The 13,279-nt window shown below is 48.7% G+C and overlaps 1 protein-coding gene across 2 annotated transcripts in view; it reads left to right on the forward strand.

Moving 5' to 3' along the window:
* The first annotated feature begins 1,470 nt into the window (after nucleotides 1-1,470).
* The window catches only part of FBN3 (fibrillin 3), a 63,398-nt gene continuing 51,589 nt past the window's right edge, over nucleotides 1,471-13,279 (forward strand). Inside the window, exons 1-3 of one of the 2 annotated variants that reach the window (XM_026035265.1) lie at nucleotides 1,471-1,640; nucleotides 10,197-10,279; nucleotides 11,826-11,924. In XM_026035265.1, coding sequence (XP_025891050.1) covers nucleotides 1,471-1,640; nucleotides 10,197-10,279; nucleotides 11,826-11,924 — 352 coding nt within the window. Of the gene's footprint in view, nucleotides 1,641-10,196; nucleotides 10,280-11,825; nucleotides 11,925-13,279 lie in introns of those variants that run through there. The other variant, XM_026035266.1, reaches the window with a different exon arrangement.

Genomic DNA, 13,279 nt, shown 5'->3' on the forward strand with positions numbered 1-13,279 from the left:
CTGGGGCTGGGCTGGGAAGTGCTGCTGTGCAAAGCAAGGGGGACAGTCGGGGGAGGCTCGGGGAGCTCCGGCGGGGCAGGAAGGCGCTGGGGATATTTCCCCCCTGGGTGCAGAGGGGAGGGTCCCCCGAGGAGGGGGCTTTGGGGTGCGAGGGGCTTTGTGGTCCTGCCCGGTCCCGCTCCATGGTGGGGGGCAGCCTGGGCAGGGCCGGGGAACGGGGGGTTGGGGAATGGGAGGGCAGAGGGGCCGGGGCGGGAGCAGAAGGGGGTCCCGCGTGGGGAGCAGGGTCCTCTGCAAACGCCTCTAGAGTTGCCCATCCAGGCTTGCCCATAGCGCACTGGTCTCCACCCCGAGCCCTGCTCCCCTTGGTCACAGCCCTGGGGCTCCCTTACTCCTCACTGATGGTCACCCAGGTGGCCAGATGTCCCCCTCCTCCAGCGCTGCCATATCTGGGCCTGAGCTGATCTTCACCCTAACCTGGAGCTGTTCTCTTGGCATCCAAAGGCTGGAGCTCTCTGAGACCCAGGACAACTGGAATGACTTAAATAAAGCTGTTCCAAAGACCAATGTGTGTCCCTCCCAGGAACAGGAGAAGGGAACATGCCTGTCTCCTCTCCAGAAAGGGTCATGTTCTTTGGGAGTAATCTACACGGATTTGCTTATGGCAAAACATATTTGGAGCATGAGGACCCATGATTTGGGCCCAAACCCTAGGTCTAGTCCYTGCCCACCTATGGTCCAGCTCATAGCTTCATTGATGGCAGCAGCCCTGGCACAGAGCGTGAGCACAGTGTCTCCCAGGGAAGTGTTGGCTTCCTTGTGCTCATCCTGAGCTCTACTCCAAGGCCAGGCTGAGAATCTTCCCTGTGGCTTCTTTCGGGCAGATCTTAGCCCCATCTCTGCCTTCACAGAGACTTTGGACCCTGCATCCCTCCTCCATTCCATGGCCTTTCGTGCTCCTCTGCCTGGCCCAGCTCAAGTTCTCTGCCCATCCCTTCCACCGTGCTTCTTGTATCCTTGGATGTGCTACTAGCAGGTTGTTCTTCTAGCAAGAAGGCAGGAAAAAAAGGAATGCATGGGCAGAACTGTGGCTTGGAGCTCCTCTGTTGGCTTCCAGCTCTCGGGAAAGGAAGTCTTTGGCAATGATGTGGTGGGGAAGGAGAGTACGAGCATGYTGGCTGCATGCACGGGGAGCCAACCTCAGTGTGATGTTTATGACCTCACTGTATTAACTCTGGGGAGGGACAGGCGGGGATGAGCGATCATTTTAAAAATGTGAAAGCCCTTAAGAACCCTCGCGTGTCTCTCTCTTTTTTTATCTCTATCTCTGCTTCTAGAAGGGGAACGGCAGGACGGCGTCTCGGCACGTAAAGGCTGCTGCCAAAACCCATCCTGCACCAAGGCAGCAGGGAGCCTCCAGCTGGAAGAAGCTTTCAGGGCAGCAAGGGCAATCACGGAATCCGTGCCACCATGGGGGTATTATGGCTGGCAAGGCTCATGCTGGGATGTACAGCAGTTTTGTATTTGGAACAAGCCCAGGCTCAGTACGAAGGGGACTTGCAGACAGACAGATTTGCAGGCTATGAGGAAAGACAGCCAGCAAACAGAGTGAGAAGAAGAGGCCAAGACACTTTACGAGGGTACGTTTAATGTTCTTTTCTGTTTTACGATGCAGAACGCGGGTTATTGTTGGAGCAATAGAGCCCCGCTTGCAGAATYGGCTTTTATATATTTCCCTTGAGCTCAAGGAGTCCTACCGGCAGGAAGAACGCTGGGTGGTTGCGTGGCTGTGCTGGGGCTTTCCAYCATCCCTCCAAGGGATGCTGGTAACCCAGAGGTTGGGCTTTGGGTCGTCCTCAGCTCCCTGCTACCAGTGGGGACTCAGGGCTGTTCATTGCCCCATGGTTGCCTTTAGATGATGGGCTAGGTCTGGAGAGGAGGTGGCTCTCTGTAACGGGCAGGTGTCTGTCTTGCTTTGCTGCTGGGAATTACAGTTGTGGCTCATGGCTTCATCCATAGTCGGATGCTGATGGATGATGCTCATAGTTAGCGCAAGACCCGTGAGTGGCTTCCATTCATGGAGGGAGACCGGGCTCAGCTCGAGGAGCCCGTGGCTTGTGCTGCAGCTTAACTGCGTGTTCCAGCTCTCAGGATGGGCCCTGGCCCCAGCCTCAGCTCTGGGCTATTTTAAGCCTGCCTGGCTGCGGTTCTTGGGAGCAGTTCCCGTGTCCGTGGGCAGAATCAGAGCAGAATGTGGTACACGCGCGCTGTGCACCAAAGTGCCGCGGAGCTTAGCGGGAAATGCGTTTGGAAGGGGACGGAATGCRATGCCCCCATCCCAGGCAGCCCAACGGGAGGCGTTGGGGCTGGATCTGGAGCAGTGGAGCTGCCAAGGCAGGACCGGGTTCTGGCTCCATCTGCTCTTGCACTTCAGGCACTTGCTAGGGTGCTTGTGGGTGCTGAGAAGGTGGACAGTGAGTGCCCTGTTGGGTCCTCGTCTTTAAAAATGAGCTAAGAGAGCGGCTATGGACTCACTCATGGGCAAGGGTGCCCGTGTCTCCCGGTGTGTGTGTGACCTGTAACGTGCTTCTCCTTGAGTGCGATCATCCTTGAGATAAAAGATCCAAGATCTTTACATCCGAAGGGGGTATAGGCCACTCCTAGGACTCAGTGACAAAAGTTGCCACATCAGGTTGTCAAGAATGACTTCGCGGCTCAAATCCTTTTAACTTTCCATGTGTCTGAAGTGTCCAAATACCAAGTACCCTTAAAAAACRGAGCCCACATTCCCACGTCAGAAACGTTTCTGAAAACTTTTGTCTACTTTAAAGCCTCGGACGTTACCCAACACTTCAAGCAAAACCAAATCAGAGTTGGGCAAGTTCCTAGAGGCCACACTGTGAGTTTATGGTTGGGCTGGAATCGGGCCTGGAGCGCCTGGTTCCCACTCCCCTGCTGAGCTTGAAGGACCACACTGCCACCTCCTTCGCTTGCTCCGCTTTCCTAACACCCGCTGAAGCAAACGCTGTGGGCAGAGAGAAGGCCCCAGAGGGATAAGTGCAGGCTCCATTTAAGGAGGTCTGTGGAAAATAAGACAACGGAAAAACCATTGTTCCTTGGCTCTTGGGAGAGCCGTCTCGTTGCAAAGGACAGAATCATGACGGGAGCTCAGGGACAGCTGGCAAGTCCCAGGGTGGCTGGAACCTCTGCCCGTGGTGCTTCTACGCTCTGTGTCAAGTGACCCAACCTGTGTCCTAGGTTTTGTGTCCAAATCCTCCCTTTGGGCTTTCTAGCCCTCCAGCTATCGAGCTCTTTGAAATCTCATTTTCCAAGCACTGATAAAACCACTTGAAATGAGAAATCTTTTGAAGAATGATGTTTTAAGGGATATTTTGCTGGGCTCAGAAAGCGGCCACAGATGTCTCCAGCTGCAGTGTTGCAACTGGGCCTGGCAGCCGTCTCCTGCAGAGTTCCAGGCCCGATCATTTTCTCTGTAGACTTCCCAAATGGTTTTGGGCCGTCATCCTTCTTCTGTGCATGGAAGCAATTCTAGAGAGCWCCAGTTTTGGGTCAACTTTTTGCCTGGCCTGAATTTTGCTACTTTAGCTCATCCATCTTCCTTGCTGCTGTAAAAACCAACTGCAGATGGTCCCCTTCGTTGGGGGAACCATGTAGGTCAACATTTTAGGTGTGGTTAACTCACTGACTGTTACTGCTCCTTTGTTAGTGCAGTAAATCTAAGTATGGGTAGGTTGGTTGGTTTGATTKATTTTAGTATTATTTTATAGTGTAGGCATGCAAGTGACATCCCAATGACAGCGAGTCCTCAAACCCTCTCTTCAGTAATGACGACTCATCAGATACTTGAACCTCTAAATGTGTTTATCTATAGTGTTGATTCTAAGAGATTTCAAAGACTGGCTTTGGAACTGGTTTCAAAGACTTGCAACTTCTCAGAAAGATGCTCGAGTTTGGRTTTAACCTTCATATGGGGTATCTGTGGTGCTAATGCCTTCTCTCAACGTCTGGACACATAGCTCGGCTTCCTGTGCACCAATAACTCTGAGGGTTTCCAGGAGTACCTGGAGAAAGCTCGGGGCATCAGAGCTTGTGGATTAAGAGAGTGGCACTAGATATCTGCTTTCTTTTGGTCATTAAATGGGAAACCTTGGTCAAATGGTCCTCATAGGAATACACGGAATACATTAATGTCATAGAGCTCGTGGGGAGAACCTGCTTCCTAACAACGCTGTCGTGACCCTCATGAGCTCTGCAAGGTAAACAAGGGACTGCTGTAGATGACCTGGAGGAGTAAGTGCAGGTTGGTAAAAAAACGCTTCAGCCAGGCAGGAAGAAAGGTTGTATGTATTTATGTTGGAAAATATYACTTGGAGCTCTGTTACCACCCCGATCTCCTTCAATAAAGGGGAAAAATATGAAATAAATGCAAAGCAAACACGCCTGTGATTCACCAATGCCATTACAAATAACAACTATTGAAGTAACACGGAGTGATAAATCACAGCCAAAGCAATGATTTAATCTGTCCTTAAACCCATTAAAGTAGAGACAATTTAAAGTGACTGTCTCCTGAAAGGAACACCACTGACAAGTCCATTTACGAGGCAAGATCTGAATGGGATTATTAGTTTAATGAACTACTGAACAGTTTCCAAGAGCAGGAATGTGTTTAACAAAGGGCAGGAAGAGATGATTAGTCTGCAGCCAGCTGAGCTGCGTGCTGGCAATATGATTTCCTGTAGGTTCAGGGCTGCCTGTTTGTTCAAGCTGGAATAAAGGCTCAGCTATAGGCCGAGGTTAAGCACAATGAATTATGTCAAGGCCATTACTTATGAAATGGCCCCTGCAATTGAGAAGATGGATGACGAGAGGCTGTTTGGGGAAGAAGGGTGTTTGTCATATGTCTTCAGTCTCTCTGCCTCACTCAAGAGGTGGAAATGGGTCCATGTGAGTTGTGGGGAATATGGGGACCTCACTGTAGCTCTGTTTGTAGGCATCTGGCACCTTCRTATCCCGCTCCAGGATGGAGAAGGTAGAGGAGGAAGAAGGAGGTAGAAGGGAACCCACAGAAGAACGGCACTGGAGGACTTGCTGGGATGCAGGTAGAGGCTCCAGTGGCACCTGGACTCCTGTGATCCTGGTAGCAAAGTCCAGCCTCACCAYGTTATTGGTGCGCTCTGAGATGTGAGGAGAGCAGATGAGCTCCAGCAGCCTTCTAAGCAGCGGTGAAGCGTTGCAGTGCCCCAGGCAGCTCAGCACAAAAATTATTAGCTCTCCTCACATTCCTGACCTGGATTGCTGCCGAATGCTTGTGGAGAGGACGGTGCAGCCCTGGAGCACGTCGTGGGGAGAGGACAGGGCTCTTCTTTCCAGGGGCCAAACCAGTTGGCATTGGCCCCAAGTCCCGTAGAACTAGAGCACAGTGAAAYCACAGCCTTGTGTCTCATGGTGCTTCCTGCTCACCTAAGTAGTATTAGCCTTCCTAACGTGACCTAAGAACCCAAACGAATCTCTGGGATGTGTGTTTCCATACACAAATGCTCTGCTTGACCACAACCAGGTTTATGTAGGGCCAGCGGTAACTCTAATTTCCTCTGCCCCGTGACTTTGGTTTTCTTTTAGCAGAAACATGTGCCTTGGAGCTGCACTGAACTGCCCAAGCCCCACCGTCACTGTCAGACGTTTCATGATCTAGGGCCTGATTCTGCTCCTGCTGAGTTTAGGACAACGCTTTAGTTGTCTGCATTCAAAAGAATAAGGCTGAAACGGCAGGCAGAAAATCTCTTACGTGGTGTTTCCAGCTCCGCTGCTACTCTGAGTCCAGAGGGATTGAATTCTTCCAATCTCTTGAGTCAGAGGCCTTTAAAAGGCAGGAGAAGCAGAGCTTTCCTGCCTTGCAAAGAAAGAAATAATTAGTTTGACCTTGGAGTGTAGAAAAACACCTTGAAAATACACATCTACACAGAAAAGTGAGCAGGCTTCAGCAGCTTTGGGAGGTATTTCTCCACTTAGAYACAACGAGGAAGACTGTGCAAGGAGAGCATGGGCAAGCTCTACTTTCCGTCCCTTCTCCCACCACATTCCTCCGCTAGCATTGGTCTCCAGGCTCCAAAGCTGCTCAGATGCTCAGTGGAGGTGCAACGCGCGCGTCTAGTAGTGTGATCCAGTTCCCTCCTGAGCACAGTTTCCAGGCCCACGTACGCCGCACATGCAAAACCTGATATTTGGTCAGAAAGCCAGCGATCAAATATTGCAAACCTAATAAGAGCAGGAACAAAATGAAGGCGACAGATGGAGGCTTCTGACTTTGAACTCTTGTTCCCACATCTCCCTGATGTCTTGATTTATATTGTGAAATGGTTGATCTTGGACTTCTGGTCTGGTTTCTCTTGCTATTGCCAGGAAACACGAAGGTATTGGCATGGCAAAGCATTATCTGGCCTAGAAGATATAGGGGTTTTGTTTGGAAGCTTTAAGAACTGGATTTTTGATTTATGTAAGAATTTAAAGAGGAAAAAGGATGGAGGCCTGGGTATTACTGCTTTCCAAATGAAAGTGTTGTGCAGCTCCTGGCAATCAGTTGCATTTTAAATCTAAGCCTTCTCTGTAATTCCTTGCTGATGTGCAGGATTTAAAATTGATATTACATAGATAAGAGAAGAGTTTGACTACCATTATCCATATAAAATATATGAAGTTCCAAGTAAAGAAAGAGAAAAACAACTGTTGAGAAATAAAAGGTGTATGAGAAAAGACTTTATAGACACGAACATTATTTGGCTTGAATCCAGCACTAACCAAGGTAGATGCTTTCAAAAGCTATACAGATTCTTTCGTAAAGGCTTTCCTTGCCTTTTTTTCCTTCATTCCTTTTATGAAACTGAAGAATAGCTACGTATTCCTTTGAAATTAATTCTTTCTCTCTGTATTTTGTAGCTATACTTGCCATAGAGACAGCCTTGTCTCTCTGGAAGAGGAGAGGGATTTCCTTTTGGCTCGTGTTTATCTTCTCCTGAGTCTCCATAATGGAGATAATGCTTGAAAAAGAGTGAGATGAAGGGTTTTTTGGTGGGGCAGATGGAGAAATACTTTATGCAATTCGTCCACAAGCAAAGGAAACCTGCTCTTTTCTACTAGAAGGTAAAAAGCAACGTGACTTCTGCTTGGTTGTGGTCTGGTGCTCCATGACTTTACTTGTGGCCAAGGGATCTCAGATCAGCGCRGTGAGCTGGAAAAGGGGAATGGGGCTTGGGATACAGTCTTTGTAGGCAGCATCCCTGGGTCTGAGCTGGCCTGTTCCCACCGTGCCCAGAGCTTTGAATTGTTTTTGGAAGTTCTACCCTAAGCACACAGCCAGAAGGAGTTCCAGCAAACGCGAAGAAGACCTGCTCCATCTCTCTTGGAGATGAGAGATACACCAGGCTGCTCATTTATGAGATAAATATAGCAARCAGAGAAATAATGTCATGAAAATAATACTTTATCTTCTTCCTTCTTTGCTCCTCTTCTTGGCCCTTATGGAGTTATTATATATAAAGGTATCAGTCATGACCAAGGAAGCCTGAGACAGGGCCATACTGAAGTGGTCTCTAGGTTTTGTTGGGCAAAGAGGGCCCAGCACTCTTTGGGCACTCTTTATATCCTGTCATAGGGATATAAATCCTGTCACAGTTCAGGTATTACTGAGTGCTGTAGGAAAATGAGCCATCGCCCAGCTCAGCAACCAGTTTCGGGCTGGGAATACTCGTGTATTGCCAATGTCATCCAGCAAAGGAGCTGCTGCCAGGATTGAGGCATGCGGCTTTCCTGGTGCTAACAGAAAGCTGGCACCTCTGCACCTTAAAAACAAACTCTAGAACCAAAATTAAATTGCAGTCCCTGGGACTTGGACTCGTTCCTACAACCTAAACGTAGGTGGGGCTGCCCTGCAGAGCTACAGTGGGATTTCTCAGGTGGGAGAAATGAAGCCCTCCTTTGGCAGGACTGGCTGAATGTCTTCCCATTAAAACCTGGATATTTTTCACTCTATGTATTTATTCCTGATAGGAGGAGCCAGCTTCTCCGGTGGCATCCCTCTATTTTGCATTGCAAACTGCTGCCCCAGCGCTATCACTGCATGAACGTGCAGAGCCCTGGGGACAGTGCAGGTACACTTAGCGTGCTCCTCATCTTGTAAAAGAGACAAATTGCTCTAGGAAATAATTCTTGCTGCTAAACATTGCAGGAGCTTGATGAGTCAAGACCTTAGTGAACACAGACAAGTTTCCTGTGAGGCCAAGGATCCAAATATTCAAAAAAATGTGTTCTTGTGCTATGAGGCGATATCAAAATCTTGTTGTTGAAGGTGGTCGGAGTAAGCACAGCTTATGGACTCCTATGATCCCCTCCTCAGGGAGCTGTGGGCAGTTAAGGCTTGCTGAGGGCCAGCACCATCTTCACTGGCTCCCACTTTTGCCAGCTCAGTGTCTGGCAGTGTCCGATGAGGCTTCTCCACGGGGAAACATGCCAGGCGTGTGTCCTGCAAACAGTGTCCTTCCAGAAGGTCTAGGAAAACGCCTTTTTGCACCTTATCTTCTTCCAGTCACTCCTTTTAAAGCTCTGGGGCTGCCTTGGGCTGTATTTTTATTTTTATTTTTATTTTTATTTTTATTTTTATTTTTATTTTAGTTATAGCAGCACTTGCCATGGGCACATCCCTCTGTGGGACATGCAGGTAAGCTCTGTGGTTTTGGCAGGGCTCTTGCTGAGAAGTGATGGGGGACAAGGGGTCTGCCCTTAGCAGGGTACACAGAGCAGTCTGTTCTCCAAATGAAGCCCAGGCCTTTGGTGTTTGCTGCCCAAATTAGAGACATCTGCAAACCAGGGTCTACTTGAGATGCCAAAAAGCCTCTAGAGACAAATCCATGTCTTGTTGCTTCCAGATATACTTTTCCCTTTAAATATATCYAAAGGATAGGCAGTTGACATAAGAATTTCAGGGTGTTTTGGGTTGGGTGGGAGGTGAGGGCTCATTTTGGTAGGGCAGTGATGTGAAGAACGCTGACTTTAATGGAGCTGCTCCAATTTGAGTTTRCAAGAAGGAGCCCTGGGAGGATGAAGGGTGAGGACAGCTCACAACTGGGCCTCTAAAAAGGGCCAAATGAAGCTTGTTCTCAGGTGTGCATTCCTCCCAGCTGCCATCTGCCAGTGGCAGAGTTCTTATAAACCCGCAGGGAGATAAAGAGGGAATATTCCCTGGGAAACAGGGTGGAGTAGTTGATGTGATTGGAGGCCATGGCTGATTTACCAGGTGGGTTTGCAGAGCTGTCTGTGCAAAACTGTGTGGATGGTTTCCTTGGCTTTTCCGAGAGAAAATTAGAATGATGTAACGGTCTGTGGAGGGGGAACTGGGGGAAGAGACCTTCTAACCCGAGGACTCTTCTACTGAGCAAGCAGAGCCTTGACAAGATCTGATGGCTGAAGATAGAAGTGGGATAAACTCAGACCCCCCCAGAAGTATACCCTTTGGACAGTGAGGATAATTCCTTGCTAGAAAGCTTTACCTAATTATATACTGGTGGTTTTAGGTTGAATGTTGCTGCTTTTTTAAAAGATAGGATCCCTCAAGGCCTTTACAAAAGAGGCCGGTGATTTGCTGACCAGGATCAATAAACAGCGGCGGATGTTGCTTGGGTTTGTGGTTTTCATGGGTTCGCTCAGCAGTTTTTCTTGGAAAGCTGCAGCTGGCTTGTGGATATGTAGCATGATGCATCGCGGTGAAAACGCCACGCTGAAGTGGATACCTGGGCAGGATCTCTTCCTTCTTGGATTATTTTGGTGGTTTAATCCATCAAATGAAAGTGGAAAAGACCAAAACTGGTCTGTCCGTGTGACAGGTTGGAGTGTGCAGGGTTTTGCTGCTTACATGGATGATTTTTAAAGACTTCCCATGCAACTCTTCATCCTCAGGACCCTCACAATCATCCTCAATACCCTCACAAAGCTGCTGCAATAATGCATGGTGCCTCCCTTTGGTGGTAACTAGAAAACAGGGCCTGTTTAAACTCAGAGTGAGGAGGAAGAATTTGGCCAAGCAATGTCATGCAAAAGGCTGTGCTCTCATCTAGCAGTGATACGTGCTGGATTAATCCAATGTACCGCACAGAAACGAGGAAAAAATTGTTTTTGATTTTCAGACCCAATGTTTGTGGCTCACGGTTTCACTCCTACTGCTGCCCGGGCTGGAAAACGCTGCCTGGAGGGAACCAGTGCATCGTCCGTGAGTATGGACTTTCTTGTTAAGAGACCAAGTGAACCAAGTGCCACGTGGGAAGGAACCAGCATCTCCTGCTTGAGGAGATGACCAAACATTTCAGAACCCGCTGAGACGGGAGCAGTTGTCGGCAGCTCTCATCTCCTGATTAACTCCTGATTAAAATGCTGTGGTTACAACTTGGGCTGTTGAATGTGTGGCCTTTTATCTGCTGCCAAATAGCCACTGTGTTCCTTGTGGCTTGACAGCTTGTGCTCCTCCTACAAAAAAAAGGAAAAAAAAACCACAAAAAAAAATCAAACAAACAAACAAAAAAGCTATTGGTGACTCCTGAGACAGTTATTTTGGAGCTTTTGTGCAGATGAAATGATTTACTTAGTTGACAGGTACTGACATTGCAAATTGTTGTCTGGAGAAGGTGCCTGCTTGCAGAACTTTGCATCTTCCCGTGAATGACCTGCTTTTAGAGCAGGAGGCTGATTTAGATAGTTCACACCTTGGTTTCCATAGGTAGCTGTTCTTATTTGGAGCAGAGCTGTGTTTTACTAAGAAGCACCGAGCACCTGTAAAATCCATTAAGGGGGACAGGACCTGCAGCCGGTGATTCCCGATTCTCTAGGGTATAGACATGACCTATGGAGAGATAGATTAGGCTGCGCTTTGGAGGATAATTCCAAGGGAAGTAAAAGCCAACACAAGAGTGAACAAATATAATCCTCCTCACTGGAGRTGATATAGATTATTGCCCCTGAATTTGAATATTTTACTCACCTAAAGAGTGTCACAGCCCAGTAGGTGCTCAGTGACGTATGAGGTTGGTGACATCCAGCACAGTCTGCTGACTTTGCTCCTACCTGTAAAATGGGCCATCTGGCATCTCTGTCCCCAGGGACCCGATGCTGTAACTGCATTTAGGAAGCATATGGAGAGGAGCTGCTTTCCCACGACTCCGATCAAATCCGTGCGTACACAGGTGGAGGAGTCATGCCAGCTACGCGCTTGGCTCCCGTGGCACGGGAAGGGGAAGAGATTAGCAGGGGTCCCAGCCAAGAAGCAAGGGCTGATACGAAGGCATCCTTCCAAGGCATCTCTGATGCTTTGGGCTTAGCCCCTCACCTGACACGCGGTGCGTCTTGGCAGCAGGGAGTTCTCTTCAGCCRGATTTCGGGCTGAGAAACACTTCATGGCAGCCCAAAAATGGCAAGGAAAAGAGCAACCTGACCCAATGGACTCAATGTCTCTKCTAGGACATATTCAAAGCAGGCAGAAATAGTGACGTGTGTCACCCCTTCTCCACCTTCTGCTGGGGGAGGAAGCAACGTGATAAAAGGAGCTCCCATAATCTGTGATTGTCCCCAGAAACACACTGTTCATGTAAGAGTGGGTCCTTCCCACAACTGCTGTGTCTAGCCGAGGTCTTCAAGGGCTTTCCCCACCTCTAGGGTTCTTAGAAATAAATGAATTCATCCCCTTTTGGCAGCCAAAACCATGATGTGAGCAAGCTCACGCTGTGGCGTGTTGTGTTAATCAGTGTCTCCTTCTCTTCCTCCAGCAATTTGCAGGAATTCTTGTGGCGATGGCTTTTGTTCGAGGCCAAACATGTGTACGTGCTCCAATGGGCAACTTTCTCCCAACTGTGGTTCAGCTGGAGGTAAGAGAATTTCAGAAGATCACTACTGACTTTTTTCCTTCCTCTTCCAAAGTTATTTGCCTTCTTAAAAAGAATGTAGTCACAATGAAAGGCAATGAAAATTTCTTTGCTTCCGCAAAATGCTCTGGGTTTGGGGAAGCAAACTGGGATCTAAATTGGGTGGTATTTCTCATTTCAAATAATATTTTTGCTGGAGGGTCCTCAGTGCCCTGGTTCCCAGAGAAAACTGGCAACAGTTTTTCTGGGACAACGTTGAATATGAACCCTGTGATGAATGCAGACCACATCCTGGGCTGGGTTAGGAGATATTAGGAGGTGTGTCCCCAAAGTTAAAGGGAGATATTATCCCCTCCACTTCGCACTATCAAGACCTGGGCCAGAACATCACGTCTAGTTCTGGACCTCCAGTTTAAGAAACCTGAGGAGAAACCAGAGAGAATTCAGCTTCATGATACAAAATGGTGAGGGCTTCATGCACATGTCCTCTAGAGTGACTTTATGAAGGTTTTTAATGTCTCAGATAACCATTGCTTGAGACAGAGAATGTTTTYCCCCTTGCTACTCATCTGCAAGCAAGTCACTTCTCACAAAGGGACTCTCAGACATCCTAGCCCCCTGCAACCTCCAAACCGCATTCAGGGTGTGACTCGAGGAAGGAAATTCCCCGGATTTGTTCCCAAAAAGTGCCACGTTGCGCTGCAGCCCCGCAGATGTCCCCAGAAGGCGCTCGGCTCGCTGCGTGCCACCAATCTGCAAGGCTGCCCAGGGCTTGGCTGGAAGGAAGGTGCTGGAGCCGCGGAAGTTTCTGGAGTGAGGGTCCATATGTTAGCAATCAGGGAGGAATGCGAGGAATGCCGAAGGCAATATATACGTTTGGGCATGGGGCTGGCATTCCCCTGAGCCTAGGGGGAATTTCAGCCCCTCTGCAGGGACTTCATCAAATCTGGTGCTCATTCAGGGCATGTTTGGCTCGAGAAGGCTTCAGGGAGGGCAAACAGGCAAGTTGCACATTCCAGAGGCAATAAAAGCCACTCTGCCCCTCTCTGTCATAACAAAGAGTTGGGTCTCTTACTTGAGGGAGTAAAGATATTTTAGCAGTCATTTGCAAATGACTGTTGAGTTGGTAGTAGTCAGTGAGCAGGCAGGAAAGCTGTCTGCAAAATCTGCTCCTGGAGGGCTGGCAAAACAGCCACAAAYGCTGATCCTTTCAAATAAAATGAGAATCGGTCCAACCCAATCATGGGAAAAGTTAACTAGGGTGAGCTGCCATTCTGGTTTTTGCTAGAGCTTTGTTCTCTGCTGCCCTGGAAAAGCCTTACAAAGCACAAAGCCTCTAGTTCTTGGTTGAAAGACAT

Source organism: Nothoprocta perdicaria, unplaced genomic scaffold (assembly GCF_003342845.1).
Source record: "Nothoprocta perdicaria isolate Ctin4 unplaced genomic scaffold, notPer1 scaffold_157, whole genome shotgun sequence".
Lineage (NCBI taxonomy): Eukaryota > Metazoa > Chordata > Aves > Tinamiformes > Tinamidae > Nothoprocta > Nothoprocta perdicaria.